The 19,395-nt window shown below is 32.5% G+C and overlaps 1 protein-coding gene across 1 annotated transcript in view; it reads right to left on the bottom strand.

The window, feature by feature from the left end:
• LOC129231792 (sodium- and chloride-dependent GABA transporter 1-like) overlaps nucleotides 1-18,811 on the bottom strand; it is a 176,361-nt gene extending 157,550 nt beyond the window's left edge. The window contains exon 1 of the mRNA XM_054866166.1: nucleotides 18,582-18,811. Coding sequence (XP_054722141.1) covers nucleotides 18,582-18,705 — 124 coding nt within the window. The 5' untranslated portion in view covers nucleotides 18,706-18,811. The remainder of the gene's footprint in view (nucleotides 1-18,581) is intronic.
• Nucleotides 18,812-19,395: the final 584 nt, after the last annotated feature.

The raw sequence follows: 19,395 nt of genomic DNA, 5'->3' as shown, positions 1-19,395 counted from the left end.
TGGTGACCATGTGTTTCTTTATTTGTAAAAAATAATATCGTATATCGTGCTACGACTACACGCTGGATATCAGTCTACTTCACCTTGACAACGTGACTTGGAGTAAACTTCAAGTTGTTTGTTTTTTGCGTTGAATAGGATCTGGTGGGGTAAAGTGGTCATAAAATCGTAGGTTTTCAACTTATGTGAGAATGGATACAATAAATTCTTTAAACATTTAAACTTTTTTTGTTTTTATTTTACATTGCATTATTAAAGAACACAATACACTGAGTTTTAGGAAAATAAATATTGATTTAAGTAGTTTTATGACACTTTCTTTTCCCTTTGTATTTATGACCACTTTACCCCATGGGGTGGGGGAAAGTGGTCATAGCATGGGGTAAAGTGGTCATAGTTAAAAATAGATGCAAAACCATTATAAACAACCCTATTTGTATATTTCTATTATTTTTATAATTACAAGTATATGCACAAGCATATGTGTGTATACACGAGTATATACGTGTCGTGTAAACATTAGTAAACACGTTCATATATGAGTAGATACATGTATGCATCAGATACATGCATGCACGTGCCTACTCAAGTATATACGTGTATACACTAGTGTATAAGCATGTATACATGATTACCTACAGGAGTGTATACGTGTCTACACGAGTATATACGTGTCACGTGTACGTACGGGTATATACACGTGTAAACGAACATCATATACGTGTATGCACTTGTATCTCGAGTACATACGTGCATACCTGAGTATTTACGTGTACAGTAGACGCATACACGCATATATAAGTGTACATAAACACATATACGAGTATACACGAGTTAATTCGTGGATACATCCAGTGCGTGTTTGTACGTGTCTACTCACATATATATCTATATTGTGAAGCACGAGTATATACGTATGTATGTGTGCAAACACGATTATATACCTGTATAGACGTATATACGTACATTTACATGCATACTTCAGTACATGTATGTATACACGAGTTTTTAAGCTTATATACATGTATGCCTACAGAATGAATCCAAGCTCTTGGGTAAAAATCTAAGGAGTGTGAGAGGGGAGAATACGAAGCAAAGAATTATAAGGAACTTACGTTAGCTGACGCGCTACATGCACACAGCCAGAAACTGATGAATGCAAACAAATCGCAATTTTGTTACACAAAGATGATTTTACCCAACATTTTAGTTTTTAAGAAATATTTAGAGCAGTTGTTAAAAGTTACTTCCTGTAGTCGCAACAAAGGCGCAGCGACAGATGGAACTTTTTCAAAAGTCTCGTTATTGCAACAGAAAGTGCTTTGTGATTGCAACGCACATGTATTATACCTGCAGGTCGCAAATTTCATCAATCGCATTAAAACTTTTTTGAGACCTAAAATGTTGTGTAAAATTTTCTGTGTGTAATATAAATTTGTGACCTGTTTTGCATCCATCAGTTTCTGGCTTTGCGTGCATGTAGCGCGTCAGCATTATGTTTGTGACCATATGTTCCTTATGATTCTTGCTTCTTATCCTCTCCTCTAACACATTTTAATAATTTGCCCAAAAGTTTAAACTTACCCTGTTTACTTGTATATCATATGCTTGTATGTAAGTGTCTATTCGAGTACGTGCGCGTATATTCGTGTCTACCTGAGTATATAAGTGTTTATATATATATATATATACGAGTATAAGTGAGTATATACGTGTATAGTCGAATGTATATCTGTATAGATTAAAAATACTTGCAGATACCCATATACGTATTTATTGGGGCATTTATGTGAATACTATATGCGGGCCCACACGAGTATATGCGTATGCATATGCATATACTCGTATATTTAACCCCGTTTACTGTAAAAACAATACATATTAAGTGAAATTAATATTTAATTTATATATGCCTTATACTTAACGATTAAGTGACATTAGAATAACAATATTTGTTAAGCCTAATATTATGACCACTTTACCCCATCTTACTTAAATTGTTCTAAAAAATTATCTAAAAGAGATTCAGCTAACTGCTAATGAGAATGAGTTCTTGAGGCATGTAGGAAGCTTCCTATGCAGTCAATCTGTTCATAATTCTAACAAACAAAATTTCCCAAGGAAGTTAAAAGAGGTGTTTAGATTTAAAAACTTTTCATATTCGCACAAAATATTTTTTTTTTACCAAATAAAATTTTGCCAGTTGTAAAATTTTGTATTCAAAATGTAGTTTCTAACTGCCATGCTCTATAATAAAATTTTCACATTCATTCGAACATTTATTTGCAAGCTATAGCCATTCATTTGACGAATGACCACTTTACCCCATTGACCACTTTCCCCCACCAGACCCTATACATTTTTTAAAAATGGCTACCACAAGTCAAAAGTGGCTATAATTATTTGTGACTCTGGTAGCCAGTGGCTACTATTTAAATTCCAAGTCTTTAACTTTACCTTTTTCTATACGAAGCTATTAAATTTTGAGTATTTATAGAAAAAAATATTCATAACATACTGTTTCTCATTAACGGAATTATCCCAGAGAAACATCTGTTACCGAGACAAAAATATTATTTCAATATCATTTCTGAAAATCTTCAATTTTTAAACGGTATTACATTAAAATAGAGTCCATGTTCTTCATAAAGCTTTTGCAGTGAAACAAGAATCAAGCATATTATGGGTATTTGTAGGACGTTTAGTGCTACATTTGATGCATCTCAGTGTTTCGATTAGTACAAGCTAGGTGGATAAAAGTCATGTTCAAAATTCTAAACTTTGGTATTGGGATAATGCAAACAATAAACCAAAACAATGATTCTTAGTTATTTGTTTATATCTAACTCCCTACCGTCACGTGAGTAATAAGGTTCAAAGGTACGTATCCGTTTGTAATTGAATAAATCAATTTAGTTCCAGACATCATTTCATCACACAAAATTAAATTGTTCCTAATTTTATATGATTTTATTGTTCAAGATGGATATTTTTGATACTAGCAAGTGCTTTTTTTCCTAATTTAATTAATCTACTTGATATTTAAATAATATTTTTTTTTATTTACAAAGATGAACGAAGGATTTTTTGCCTGTTTCAAAATTTTCTAGTGATGACAATGACTTGTACCCATTTGTACCCTGGCTAAATTTTCTGTATATAGTAGCTGCAGATTTCCCATTAATAATAAGAAGTATTGTGGTCAGCACACTAGAGTACAACATATTTTTTTTAACCCAAAGCTTTGAATGCTTAAATAATTCTTCAAAGAAATCCCTACTCGAAAGAAAGTACTCTAGAGAAAAAAAATATGTTGTACTAGAGTGTGCTGACTATAATACGCCTTATTAATAATGGGAAAATGCAGCTATTATATACAGAAAATTTATCCCGGGTACAAATGGGTAAAATCATTATCATCACTTGAAAGGTTTTAAACGAGCAAAAACTCCTTCGTTTATCTTCAGAATTTTTTTAATATTGCTTAATTATCAGATAGAGTAATTAAATTAGGAAAAAAAGCACTTACCAGTATAAATAATATCCATCTTGAACAATTAAATCATGTGAATTTAGGAACACTTTAATTTTGTGTGATGATATGATGAATTCTGAACTTGACTTTTGTCCACCAAGCTTATATTAATCGAAAAACTCTGCGTCTGCCACAAAATGACGTAAGTAGAAGGGCTTCATGAATTCTTTCTATCGAATCCTCAAAAATCTTGCATATGGTCTCATAAGTACCTCTATAAACTCTGGACTTTTTACTCAAAAATGTCTATAAAGTTTTTGAGACATTTTCTGAATAATATTTCTGGAATTTTATTCAATTTATCAATAGAAATTCAAAAAGTGTTACAATATCTTTTCATTGTGAGAAAAACTCTATAGATATGCTTCACTATTTTTTTTTCGATGAATATCAATTGCTATGGTTTGTCGGAAATACCTTTATTTTTTAAAAACTAAGTTCTACAAGTATTTTTGATAAACTTTATACAAAAACATTTTGATATAATAGGAAGGAAATTTTGAGAAAATATACTGCAAGAAAGGCAAAGAGAACGTTGAAAATCGCTATGAAGATCATTTACAACTTTTATGGGAATTTTCCACAGATTTTATCTTCTTTCTTTATTATAACACTCGTACTATCCGGTACAGCACGGCGTTGCACATGGTGGAGAAAAGACCAATTGGTTTGTGTTTCTGCACATATACAGGAAAATTTGATTATGTGATAGTAAGTGTACTTCTTTTACAGACGTTCGCCGGATTTGAAAATATCCAGCGATACCTACTGCTGCCAGTTGATCAACATGTATGTATGTACATACAACTTTTTTATCCGAAAAAATACGAAAAGATACAGAAGAAAGTATGGCCTAATGTATTTTAAGATTAGGCACAACACTTTCGACTTCAAATTTGGCGTGATATTACCAAGATGTCATCAAATGCTCGCTAATCTATGACGCCTCCTTCGTCTTATTACTCGCATGAGTTTCCCTTTTTGGGTTGAAATTTTATCTTCATGAGGTCAAAAGAGATAATTTCTAGATTTAGGAAATTAAAAAACGCTCTTCTTTTTTAATCAATTGAAATTCCTAAACACAAAACTACAATTAAGAATCGATTAAAAATGAAGATAAAGAGTTCAGTTAGCAATCAATTTAAATCAAAACCAAAATCTCTAAACGAAGAAAATGTAAATATTTTATGAAAAAATCGCCAATTTAAAACTTTTTTTTTCTTCAAAATTTAGCATTTTAGATAAAAACCGTGCTATAGCTCTTGACAGTGTCATTATATTTCATTTTTTTGACAAATGTCCTATTCTAAAGAAACTAGGAGGAAAATGAAAGACTGCACGTAACTTGGAATCGTGGATTATTAAATACATTTTAGAAAACTTAAGATTTGAGAGTAAATTTTGAAATAGTTCTTTAAAGTTAAAAAATATTTTTATTATTTCTAAAATGTGTATTATTTCTAGAAAGAAGTTGATGCGTTAGATAAGGGCTATTGGATTGACAAATGATTCCGAGCATACTAAATTGCTCCACCATGTATTTGATCTATATTTTGAATGCCAAACAATAGATTCTAGATCATACCTAAAAAGTATGAAATACGAAAGTGGGTCAAAGTTTTTCGCACGAGAATGGTCTTCGTAACAAGCAATATGTACGTAATTGTTTGACATTAATGGAAAAATTTACTCGCCACCCACAATATTTATTAAAACATGACTATACTTAAATGCAAATAAATACAATAATGTAAGGGTAAACATTAAAATAGTTACTTTTTAAGGAACAATTTAAATATTTCTATAATCAATTAATTTCCAATTTTTCTACTGTACATTGCTTGGACAATGAAAATATTCTGACCATAGATATTATGCTTTTAATAAATATTTACTGTTAAAAATATTTAACTGCTACTCAATGGACGATTCTACTATTACGGGAAACTTGAGAGTGCGTAAGTTTAGGAAAAGTATTTTTATCTAAAAAATCTGAAAAAAAAAAAAAAGAAAAATAGTAAGATACTTTAAGGGCTAAGAAATCAAATCATTAAGCTCTGACAGTTGTTAAACTCTGACATCAACAGAGCTTAACTATTTGTATTCCCTTGTAGTTGGTAATAGTGTTTTTCTTGGGGCGAATGACATAATATACATGGTAGTGACCTAATGGACACTTTTAAAGTAATACATGTTTTTGAATATGTGAATTAAAATAATGGTTTGCAGCTAATGGGGGAGTCATATTAACCGCTACATTGGAATTATAAGTTAGTAAATGCTTTTTACAGATACGAGTATCAAAAATAACTTAGGGCTGACTAACGAAGAAAAGAGTGTTTGGTAATTATATTTAAGTGATATAAATATTTAATACTGACTTAACTTTACATTATTTAACCCATTACGTCACTGAAATAGAATGTAAGACACAAAACCTTCTACATGGAATCGGTAATAAATTTGCTCGGAGTAGTAATTAAATAACTAATCATCTTGGACAGGACTTAGACGTTATAACTCATCACAAAGAAATCTGTTTCTGTTTGTTAATTTAAAAACAAATGATCAATTAAAATTATTTCTACATCCTGATTTTTAAATATAAAAAGAACTTTTAGTATTATAATAAAACCTACACTTGTATCATCGAAGGTTTTTAATAGATTCACAAGTTTTAATAAAACCAATGGCAATGACGCAACAAAAAGTTCATGCAAATGACAAAACGCTATTATACTGTGTCTCAGAAAGTGATTTAAGTAACTACAAGTGAACAAGTGAGTGAACTAGAAAGTTTAAAGTAACTACTCTAATCATCTTGCACAGGACTTCGAGGTTATAACTCATGACAAAGAAATACGTTTTGTTTGCAAATTAGAAAACAAATGATCAATTAAAATTATTTCTACATCCTTATTTTTAAATATAAAAAGAACTTTTAATATTATACTAAAAACAACACTTGTATCATCAAGGGTCTTTGATAGAATCGCAAATTTTAATAAAAGCAATGGCAATGACGTAGCAAAAAGGGCATACAAATGACAAAACGCTATTATAGTGTATCCCGGAAGTGATATAAGTAACTACAAGTGAGTAATTCAATGAACAGGACAGTTTAAAATAACTACTCTAATAATCTTGGACAGGACTTTGAGATTATAACTAATGACAAAGAAATCTATTTTTGTTTGCAAATTAGAAAACAAATGATCAATTAAAATTATTTCTATGTCCTGATTTTGAAATATAAGAAGAACTTTTAATATTATACTAAAACCTACACTTGTATCATCGAAGGTTTTTAATAGATTCATAAGTTTTAATAAAAGCAATGGCAATGACGTAACAAAGAGGGCATACAAATGACAAAACGCTATTATAGTGTATCCCGGAAATGATATAAGTAACTACAAGTGAGTAATTCAATGAACAGGACAGTTTAAAATAACTACTCTAATAATCTTGGACAGGACTTTGAGATTATAACTCATCATAAAGATATCTTTTTTTATTTATTAATTTAAAAACAAATGATTAATTAAAATTATTTCTACATCCAGATTCTTAAATATAAAAGGAACTCTTAAAATTATACTAAAACCTACACTTGTATCACCGAAGATCTTTGATAGATATATAAGTTTCAATAAAAGCCATGGCAGTGGCATTAGAAAAAGGGTGTACAAATGACAGAACACTATTATAGTAAAGTAAGACAAAACAACGTAAGCAGAAGCACAAATTTGAAAATTACAGCAGACACGTGTTTCGGCGTTACAGGGAACGCCTTTTTCAATGCAAAAAATAATGAGCTTATGGATGAAAAGACATCCGACAAAAGGTATTTATTTATCTTACTATTATAGTGTGGCTTCGAAAGTGATTTTTGAAGTTTTTTAGGCATACTTTCAGTCAAGAAAGCAGAATGGTAATTTGTATTACTATATCTTATCAAAATTTGATTATATTTATGTTTTATTGGTTTTCTGTAAATCATGTAAAAAAGGGGAATAAAAAAATCTTAGCTCAAAAATGAAGTTACACTTTTCACAAAGAAAATTAAAAAATAACGTGCAGATTACCAAAATGCAACTTAATATGAATGAACAGGCTAAAATACTGCTTTTCCAGTAGTGTTGCCACATTTTGAAATAAATATTCTAAGGGAAACAAAAATCCTTTTTGCCATTTGGATGACTGATAGATCATAGAACAATGTTTATACAATTTTTTGAGACGATATTTTCAATTGTTTCGACATTTTTTATGGTAAACGTTCTTAAGACATATAAATTTAATCTTAAAAAAAAAATAGAGCTGGAACCTCCAAATCCCATTCCACGAAAAAAAAAAATTCACATCCTACAAAACTAGCTTTTCAAATGATATAAACTGCAGAGTTAGTTTGCTAAATGTCAATTAATATCTTCATATATGTAACAGCTAACTCACTGATCGAGTAACGCTCCTAACGTCATCAACAACGAAACTCGCGCCACAACCTGATAGTTCGATACTATTTTTTTTTTCAATGCTTGGCGTACAGGGAAATGCTTTATTCTGACAAAGCTGAACTGGATCCGGTAACTTAACTGTTTTACTTGTAAGACTCATTTTAGGAAAATGAAGAAACGAAAAAGTGGTCAACATTGAACACTATCTACTGGACTTCAGGGTTAATCCATTTGAGTTGGAGTTAAAATTTCAAATATGAAAATATTACCAAACAGGTGATTGCTTCGTTCAAAGTAGAAGCAATTTTCACCCGTCATACCTTGACAGGCGATTTTCTAGTGTATGAATAATAGTTTTCTAGTATTTTGGTTTTTTGAGTGGTAACAGAGCTTCAAAGATGGCTTCCATCAGCTGAAATCCGTGTGGTTGAAACATGTTTATTTTTTAAAAAGTTTTCTTTGTTTTCATATTAATTTCGATATTTCTGCTGCTAGAATTTAAAAAAAAAGGGAAAAAAGTACATGTGTTTCATTTTATGCATTATTTTAATGTTTTACACCAGTACAAGTTATTTCAGAGTAACTTGAAGTTATCGTCAACTCATATCCCACACGTCACTGAACAAAAGAAAATTTTGAAATTGATACTAAACCAAGGATTAAAACTTGAAATAATGATGGCTAATAAGTGGCCTTAATATGTGCAAGTATTTCGGAAAATATATTTTAAAAATTTCACCTAAGTAATTAGTTATAAGATAGTCAATGGTGTCCCACACGTGACGCCACGTTCAGGACATTTTAAAGTCAAATTTTCAAAACATCTCTCTGAATGAAAATACGTAAGCGCTGCTATTGTTTCTATTTGCTATCTTTTGTTTCGTTACAAGAGGTATCTCGTAACTCGAAGCTTATAACTCGAATATTCTATTATCTCGAAATTTTTATCAGGTCGCAAACTCCTGACACTCTTGTGGAAACATCCCATAACTCGAACTACCAATAACTCGAACGTTATATCCCGTCCCTTCGGACTTCGAGTTTCTAGAGTTGACTGTATCCTTATAGTTATGGAAATAAAAATATCTTTCACGAGAACATTTTTTAAAAATATTAAATTGGAATAAATACTGGCACCAATTTTTTTTTAACATTTACTTTTTAATATTCAATTTTGTATAAATATTTTCTTCGTTTTCACATTTACACTTAGTTTTGCTTTTTTGAATATTAGAAATGTCATCAATAAGCTCTAGTAGATGAGAGGAAAGCCAGATTTTCAAAAGGAAGATTTTAAAAGAACATCTGGTAGTACAGAAAATGAAGAGGCACAAAAATTATGATACACACCCCCAAACCTCTCTTTGTGCCGTCTTTTTTGTGCGATTGTTTTGTGCGACTTTTTTTGTGCGGTGTATGAATATTTCAATCAGATTAGGACTCAAATGACGATAGTATTTATAAAATGGATGAAGTTATCTATAAAACGAACGAACTTTTTTTATGCGATTTTTTATGTGGTCCCTATCCACCGCACAAAAACAGGTTTTTTTTTTTTTTTTTTTTTTTTTTTTTTTTTTTTAAATGAGCGAAACAGAAAAGAATTAACGTGGGAATATCTTAAAGAAGTTCCATAGAGTAATGGAGCTTGCTCTCAGTGCAATGTAAATTTGCTTTGTATGCCTGCAAAAAAATATGAAGAAAACTTTTTAAATGGTTGATACTTCTCAAGAAAAGGAGTAGTAGACGATGTGAGGGGTAACGCAAAGGGATTTGTTCGTCAAAAGATAACGAGTAAGAACGAAAAATATAATTAAATATGCCTAAGATTTTGCTAACTTAGCAACACACACCAAGCACAAAAACATTTAACATGGGAAAAAAAAGATTGAAGAAAAATTGCACAGCAAAACTCTCCGAGAAAAGCAAGAACCATTAAAGGAATATCCCAAAGCTTCCATACAATTCGATGCAAACTTGACACAGCGCCTTTTGGGAGAAACTTAAGTACTTGAATCGAGAAAAACCAATATAATTAATTCCGAATGAGGAACTGAAACGTGGAAAATAATTTGTTGTAAACTATACGAAGCGAAGCTCTATCCAGGACTACAACTAAAAGGATAAAAAAAAACAATATTTTTTTCCGAACATCGCTAAGTGTCTCACAAAAAACATTACATTACAAAACGTCAAATTACAAAATTTATAAATTTAACATTTGCTCTTTTGAACGAACTAACACTAAAAAAATAATAATGGGAAAATCTATTATATTATCTATAAAAAAAATTAAACTGAATGAATACAGTGAATTCGGAGGAATTTTGGAAGAATTAATAAGTCTAAAACAGATGTCTATAACACGTGGCAGCAATGCTTCATTAAAAAGTTACAATTTAAAAAAAAAACTAAGAAACAGTTTCGTTTTTACTTAACAAATCATATAAGCAAAGTATTTTTGCTACAACAACTTACAAGTTTTTAACTTTTACCCCTCAATAATTCCAATAAATATTAGGAATAATAGGAAGATACATTTTAAAGGGAAAAAAGTCCAATTGATAAACACGTGACAGTGAAATCCCCCTCAAAGCGGTTTATCTAGGTTCTGCTGAATATGAGAGTAATGACAACGAGAGAGGGTATGTAAATGACATTTCACTGAAATTTTTTATTTTTAATGGGGATTTTTTTGTGGCAAAGTTATACCTGGAATTACAGGGCATAATTAAATACTATCAAACATTTGCTTTTAATTTTAACGTAACAATTGCTATTTTTTAATATATATATTTTTTCTTTTTTTGTAAAACTTGCATCAACTAATATTGTAAATTTTGCGAATAAAAACTTTTACACTGCATAACAAGACATAGCCTGTTTCTATGGTATTCAATCTCTATATGAATAGAATTGTGCTTGTATAATATTCTTCCTTTGTTCAACTAAATAGTTCTAAATAAGCCCAGAATTTTCAGAACAAGCAACAACAATTATTCAAGGAACACAGTAACAATCTTTGATATTTCTTTTCAAATTGATATTCTGTTTACACTGTTGATTATCACGTTTAGTATAAAAAATTACCATTACATAGTTAATAAAATTTGCTGTTATGAATTACAATTAATAGTTACTTTTCGAATTTAGAACGATGAGAGTACAAGGTTTATTAAATGCAGTACCAAATAAAGTATTCCAAGAGAAATTACTACTTTATCACTTATCACTAATTACTTATGTACTTATTAATTATATTATTAATAGAATAATACTGCCGTGTAGTATCTGTCCGGCAGTACGTATCTGCAGAAATGAGTTTTCGAGATATTTGAAGAAATGCGTTTTGGATACAACACTAACAATAGGGAAATGTTAGAATCAGAGGTCTTTTCGCGCCTTTTTTTCAGCGGAAACTAAATAAGCAAGCTTGTACAATAAAGATAACGTACAATAGATGACAAAAATGCAAAAAAAAAATGAAAAATGAAAAAATTGCAGTTACTGCCCTTTACCTACATACGGCAGAATAGTAAGCAACTGTTGAGTGATATCAATATTTTTGAGGGGATGTTGATATGTCTGACTCTGCCAATGTAAATAACGCTTGAAGTCTATAAGGCATACATTATTCTAGATTTACTTCAATTTATTTTCAAATGTTTATTATTCTTGATACCGACTTTATATGCTCTGAGCTTTATGCCTCTCCACCAAAACCAAGTTTAATAGACAATAGCTACAGCTAATGAAAATTCAATTGAAACCAAAAATATAATTTCAATTAACAATGAATACGACTTTCAAATTGAAAAATTAGATGGTGATTTCTTGCAAAATGTTTCATTATTCTATCGCAGTTGGACTTGTTTAAATTTGGTTCCAAGTTGGAAAGTTCCAATGACAATTCACACAATTATACGTCCACATGGTTGGCATGAGCTTACGTCAAACAAATACAAGAAAAAAGACTACTACAATTGAGTAATAGCCCAGAAGAAGCGAAATTACATAAAGACCGATACAGATTTTTTGGGATTCAAGAGTACTTAGAAATACTATTCTTGTACCGATGTGTTGAAACTGGAACATAAAATTAGGTCGTAAACAAGTATTTTAAGTAGTTAGTAACACGTTAAGTAGTAAGTATTAGTAAATAAGTAAGATTAATAATTGTGCTTTTAAAACCTGATTCGGCTGATTCATAGTATTTGTGGAGAAATCTATCATACTATCAGTTAATGTATCTACAATACTGCAAAACCATGCTAAATCAATTCGCTCCGCAATTAATTCTTTGATCACAAAATTACGTAAAGCTTTAGAAAAGTTCTCCAAGCACTGCATTTTCGGAAGATTCATTAACATTTGATCACTGAAGGTACACCAAATGAAAACACCAAAAATTTATCTTCGGGTCTACAGAATTCACATTTAATTTCTTTTTTAGTATAAAATACAAGCCTCTGTAACTTTTGGATAAAATGCGTCGTAAAATAACACTGACAGAAGAGCACAGTTTATACATCCTCAAAGCAACCATTTGCAAACAACGTATATAGAAGAAAGTATGACGTTTATTATGAATTCAAATTATGTTTTCCGCAATCACTAATTGCGATACGACCCTACTCATTGGGTTTCTTGTTTCTACCACAGTGGCCACCGCTTATATGAATCACGTTTGTGCTAAACAGTTTTGATTCCATAAAGCGGTTGATTCAATAAAGCGGCGAATTTTAGTAAAGCGGAATTTTGTTCTGTTTTTGGCGATTTGATTCATTAAAGCGGTTGATTCAATTAGCCACTGATTCAATTTACCGGCGTCCACTGTAATGGCGTTTATCGCAACCATAATTTGAATTCAAGACGTCAAAATTCAAATGAATTCCAGGGGCTGGGATGTTATGCGCTGGGTAGTAGATGTTGCGTGCTGGATACTGTTTTCGCGTAAAAAGGATTGTGTTAAGATCATTTCTAAATGATTCGATTGCGAGGCAGATAGAAGCCTATATTATAGGTATAAAAAAGTAAAAATCGAAGGACGCAAACGTCATTCAACCGTCAAGTGAAAACAATAAGCAATTCGTGATTGTTCAAAAGAAAAAGAAAAAAAAGGTTGTTACTGCTGTATAGCCTGGCTCTAATAAAAAGTTGCTTGACCTTGGGCACACTCATTCATGTTTCGATTGAAAAAGAAGAAATTCTTAGATTGGCATAACGCCAATAGGTATAGGCAACGCTAAGTCGCAGCCTGAAAAAAAAAAGGTGCGGCTTTCTTCACACCAATCTTTCCAAATAATTTAATCGTTGAAGCTTCAGCCGATCCGAAGTCCACTAATAAGAGTCAATCAATGTCCATATGAGTTTTAAAAGATGGTGACTATAACACGTTTGATTTAATTACTGTGCCTTAACCTGCTTCAGTCATTTCATCTATGTTTACAAAATCTTAAACGTAAAATTTTAAATACATTGAAATTCAAATTTCTCTATATAGGTAATATTTGAAAAATGACTCCTCCTCTGCCTGAACCGCAATCATAAATGCCATTTTTCTGGAAAAAGTTTAGCATTTTCGAAAGGAAAAGTCTTTTATGGTGGTCTAACGCATCTCTTTGGTTCTTAATCTGAGAAGAATCAAATGGAGACATGGAAATGCTTCCGCTCTAGTATCGCAAGAGTCACCTATTTATCATAATAGGGGCCATTCCTCGAAAAAGCAGACATTTTGTCCCGCACGTGATAGATCTACATTTCGTTTCAAACGTGTAAATAACCTTTTTTTTTTTTTGCCTGAGAAATAAAACGTGTATGTGTGGTTTCTTAGGTAAAAAATCTTTGTTAGTTACATTTTTAGAATATTGCTTTTGGCGTAAACTATATAGCTGTGGGACAAAATACCTGATTTCCTCTGTAATGGCCCACTGTTGGTTTCTTTTTTAAATTATCACTAGAAAGTAATTAGCAGGAAAGCAAAGTATATATGAGGCAGTGAAAAGCAAAAGGAGGTAAGTGGCAAAATTTAAAAAAATGGAGATAACCAGTACAAAAGGTAGGTGAACCTCACCTCTGTCTTGGGGCAAGATATAGTACTAGTAGCCCTGGTAGGTACTGCTGTATAGCATGATTTAGGGAAAAAAAATCAATGGAAGCCTACCTAGGAAGTTATCTTTATACGCGTTTTGCTCAAAACTTGAAAATGTCCACTTACATCCCGTTGCTTCTCTCTGCCTCATATGTAATAGATTTTTAACAACAGAATCAAAGGATATATTGCTGGAACCAAGAAATCTGAAACTAATGTCCAAAAGTGTGTCCCACACGCGACAGGTAAACATTGAAAAATACCAATTTAAAAAAAAAATTAGAAAAAAAAATTGCCTCACAAACCACACGAGTCAAGTACTTTCACTGGGTCAACAAATTTTTAACTACCAGCCCTTATTAATATGCGTATGGATGAAATTATAAGGAACATTTTGTCCGAATTGTCCCACACGTGACCGTGGAATTACCCATAGAATGCCTTTGCTTTCTCCTCGCATTCTTATTTCTGGAAAATTGCTTAACATGAGAATCAGTTGCAAAGTAAGATCGAGAGACATAACTTTTGAGCGAAAATAACTAAAATGAGCTTTAGGTTTACTTTTAGGATGTCTGTGAAAGCTTTTTCGAAAACTATCATATGACTTTTTACAAGTTGAAGGGTCTTCCTCTCGGGCAAATGGTTTTTCAGCTCTTTCGTTAAAACTAATTGGACATTTTAAAAGAATGAGGCGGCTATTTTGCAGTTGTGAGTTATGATACCACGGAAGATTTTTGAAAGGAAGATACTGAACTTTTTTATTGATAAATTCATATTTCAATAAGAAAAGAAATAGTTTGAAAATATAATACAGTAAAACCTGTAAAGTTGACCACCCTTGTAAGTTGACCACCTCTCTAAGTTGACCACTATTTTCAGGCACAGAATTAGATCTATACCATGTAATTCAACCTCTATAAGTTGACCACCTGTTTAAGTTGACTATAGAAATACTGCACCGCAAGTGGTCAACTTACACATGTTTCACTGTATATGTATTACAATAATGTTTTTTAAAAAATTAAATACACAAACCATTTAACTTCATGACCGCGAAAAGTGATCATAAAATCGGATAGCATTGTTTCAATTAAATACATTTTGGGATTGGAGAGCTGTTCGACAAGTCATGAGTATTCATAAATTAGAAATGCGTAAAATCGAGGGTCTACTGCATTTCGTCAAAAAAATGGTTTGGACTGAATCGAAACCGAGAAGAAACAACGTGCAAGTAAAAGTTGCACAAACAACGCGCAGTGTATTTGCTTCTTAATAACGAGTACGAGGTAATATAGAGAGCTAAAAGAGCGAATTCAGAATTCATTTCAATTGCTCCATGATGTGAATCCAGAAAATTATAAACAAACTTTTTTTCCAAGAAAGTTAATTTTGAATATATGTGTATTTAAAAAAGGTTACATACGAGCCAATTATATCAGACGAAGTGGAAGTAAAAATTATATGCAATCCAAAATGACTTTGTTCGTAGCATTTAAAAACAGAATGGATCACGAAATCTAGAATGCATCAGAAATCGTTAACGAAAAGAGATTACTGTTGAAAAATTACAATTTATTTTCATAAAAATGAAACATTAAAATTATGTTCTCTAAAGGGCATAGAATTAAAAAAAAAAAAAACTATTTTACATATGCATACAGAAAATTTCCCCGATAATGTACAAGATAACCGACTGAAGTTCGGTTCCAAATGGTCCCCGTTAGGAGCCCTCGAAGGAAGTGGTAAGTCGATTTGGGGGGGGGGGAGGTAAGTATGGCCAACACAGCTTAATAAGTAGAGCAAAGATTAGAATCAAAACAGGTACGCAGATAAACCCTCATGGAAACCAGTGCTGGTTAGTCTTTTACGCCAATCACTCCAAGGAAGGTAGCCCAATCAAGCGTTTTTCTTGTTACGCGCAAGATATTCAGGTCAAGAAGTAATGCAAAGTGGCCTATTTACATAAAGATCACGTTAACATAAAGATCACGAATAAATTCAAATAAGTTATTTTAATGCATTCAATAATCTAGAGGATTTTTTTTACTCTGGCGGACTCCCTTAGAACGCCCTCTACCTCAGGGAGAAGGAATTTCCGACCGGATCAGATTCCGAATTGTCTTTGTAATCCTTACAGTACCTATATGTTTGTAGCACTGATAGCAAACCACTCTATATGACAGGCGTTTACATATTAATTTCCCACACACTTACCAATTTTTGCGTGTCAGTAGCTATGCCTACCCCAAAGAAAGAAAATATACTCTCCATTAATATGTCATGTTAGGCAAAGTTACACTGCTAGATTATTAAAGTTTAATTGCATGTATATAGGTAAAGTTAAACCAAGAAGTTTCATTTTTAATGAACGTTTCGTTTGTTTTTGTTTAAAACTGAAACATAAAACTGAGAAAGGTTTACGAAAGTACTCAAACTATAATTGCAATTGTAAATATAATTACGTAATGTAAATACATTTGCATTGCGTAATTATATTTACGTATTGTAAATATTTGTTTATAAGTATTTTCCAAACGATTTTTTGGGGAAATTTCGCCTCTCTTTTGCTGAATTTTAGATCGCCTTTCAATTAAATATGCAAAAACGTAATCATAATCATAAATTGCATAATCATAACAAGTACGTAATGTTTATTGTATATATCAGCGGTTCTCAAAGTAGTTGCCACAGAGGGAGACAAAGTGTGGGTCGAAGTGACTCGGTATCAATATGTGTAAACAAAAGAGATGAACTAGTGTGCAGTGAAAAGATTTTAATTTTTTAACAGGGTACCGCGAATCGGAAAAGTTTGGCAACCCCTAGTATATTTTGAACACACGGACATGTCTGAATATTAAAGTCAAGGAATTGTACTGGGTAATTGTTAAGTCTCTACAAAACACTGCAAGGGTAATATCAGTCTCTCCAAGAAAGAAGATGGGACGCAAGGTCACAATTCAAATGTAGTACCAGAAAAACTAATAGTTCACAACAAAATTTCAACAGTTAAAAAACAATATAGTGGAGAACATATTGCTAAAATATAGCTGCGGACCATAGTCCCCCGAAAGATTAAAAAAATACGATCATTGTGACGTTTCACTTTTCATACCGGTAAATGAAAAGCTTGTACACCCGCTCATCGGCTTTGTATTGATCCTGTTTCTCACAATTCCTGAGGTGAGAAATGTACACCAGGTAAACACTTGATACTCTGGAATGCTGTACCTCTGGAAGAGTAGAAATGACGTCAGTTGATGTTTGTCTGAGTTTCGCTTTTCCAACAATCTGACTAACGACGATCCATCAGAAAAGTTGTAAATATTTTTGACTTAAGAGGAACTACTCTCTATTATTTTGTAGATCATTCTGGAACCTCCTGTGAGCTTGAAAATAAATGACTGCGGCCGGAAGCCGATGTTCAGATAGTATTTTTTATAGTTAACACAAAAACATATTAATAAGACCACAGAAAGAGATTGGGAATTCAACTTATATTGTACGACAAATGTAGAGAATATAGAGACTGGAGATACCAATTTTCTCAAACAACCATTTTCATCGAACTGAAACGTTAAAATTGTAGTTCGCCAAAAGCAAATCTTTTTCATTTATATTAATAACTAATCTTTTAAGTCATCAATTGTGGTTATTTCATGTGAATACAGACTCAAGTTTTCATTCCTTTTTGCCAGGAAGTTGAAGACCAGCAGGTTTGAAGTGAATTAGCGCAAAATGGTCCTTTTGAAAGGACCATATAAAGAAAATTAACTCAAAAATTGTAAACAATTTCATGAAATTGACAATGGATTAAAGATCAAGATTAGCAATCACCGGTCACCATGTGTCAACTAAATTAAAAGAAACGGCAACTTAAGGCATTAGTGTCATTTGCCGCTCGATCGTCTCTCTCCTCAACCCCACCTGGGTTATGATAAGTCCTTCATATCTTCAGAAACTTCAGCCCTACAACAAATTTCCACCAAGAGCTGTGCAGCATAAGTCACCAAAACTGATGGTCAATGCAAAAGTTGTAGTAGTCTGACACAATTCAGAAAAGAAGAGATTATCAAAATATTTTGCAAAAAAGCCTCTTTTTGTAAAATTCAGATATTTAAAGGATATCTTTTGTGAGTGAAATATAAGCTATGGGTGAGGGACGTGCAAGTTTGAATAACAATATTAAGTAGTCTAAAAAAAGTAAACTTGAAAGAAAGGAAGAATTACATGTTTGCAAAATCAACAATTGATTATACAGTTAAAATTAATGCCATTAAGTAGTTAAATTAACTTTTATTTAAACTGACAATTTTTTTAGTAGCAAATTGAAAGCTATTTTTTGTTTAGTTGTATTTTTTTCTTTTTTTTCAGAAAAAAACAGCTTTGATCAAAAATAAAAAATAGAGAAGTAGTGACTAATAATTCGCTCCTGGCGACCAGAAAAATGTCCCAATCTTGACCTTTCTTGTGAAATAGAAAAAAAAAGGAGACCTACCTCCTCCGTTCTTGTAGCACAGGTATGGAAACCTCCAGACATTTCCTAAGCCGATGGCATAACCGACGCATGACATAATAAAGTCCAGTTTTTCCAACCCAGTTCCCCCGTTCGGGAAGATCATCCTCCTTGGTGGGCGACATGTCGGCAACTGTTCGCGGTCCCCCGTTCGCCGGCACACTGGTCGCCTGCTCACTCTGTGTTCGCTTCTGCTCAGCCATGCCGGAAGAACGCTCTGCCGACTCTCACAGCAGCAGCATGGGACGCACTCTCCAGCATCCTCGCCTCATCCTCTCCTCCCGACCCGACACAGTGAACCGAGCCTCCAGCGAACTTCGATAGTAGACGCATTCGTACACTGGAAAAGAGATGGCAGTTCCATTAGAAAATATCTCGCACACTGGACTTCTGTAAAGATTCCTAAACACTAAAAAAACTGCAGTACTACTAGAAATCTCTTGGGAGCCGGACTTCCATAAAGTTTTCTAGAAACGATACAGCTTCTTCGGGGATGCCCACCTGGGGGGGGGGGGGGGTCGTGGCGCAGACTGCGCCATTGAAATTTTTAGGGGGGTGTTTTTAGGGGGTATTTTTGTCGTTTTTAGGCTGCTCTTGCATTTGGGGGGGGGGGGGTCTTCACGATATTTAGGGGGTGCTCCCTTGCCCTTAGGGGGGGCACCCCTAGCTTCTTCTTAAGTAACGCAGTCAATTTTACCTAAAAAAAAAGCTGCAACTTCAATAGAAAAGTTTATGGAATCCCAGTTTTCTAGAGATTTTCTAATAGCACTCCTTTTTTGTTCAGTTTCCTACAAAC

Source organism: Uloborus diversus, chromosome 10 (genome assembly GCF_026930045.1).
Source record: "Uloborus diversus isolate 005 chromosome 10, Udiv.v.3.1, whole genome shotgun sequence".
Classification (NCBI taxonomy): domain Eukaryota; kingdom Metazoa; phylum Arthropoda; class Arachnida; order Araneae; family Uloboridae; genus Uloborus; species Uloborus diversus.
This window is presented reverse-complemented; position numbering and strand designations above follow the sequence as displayed.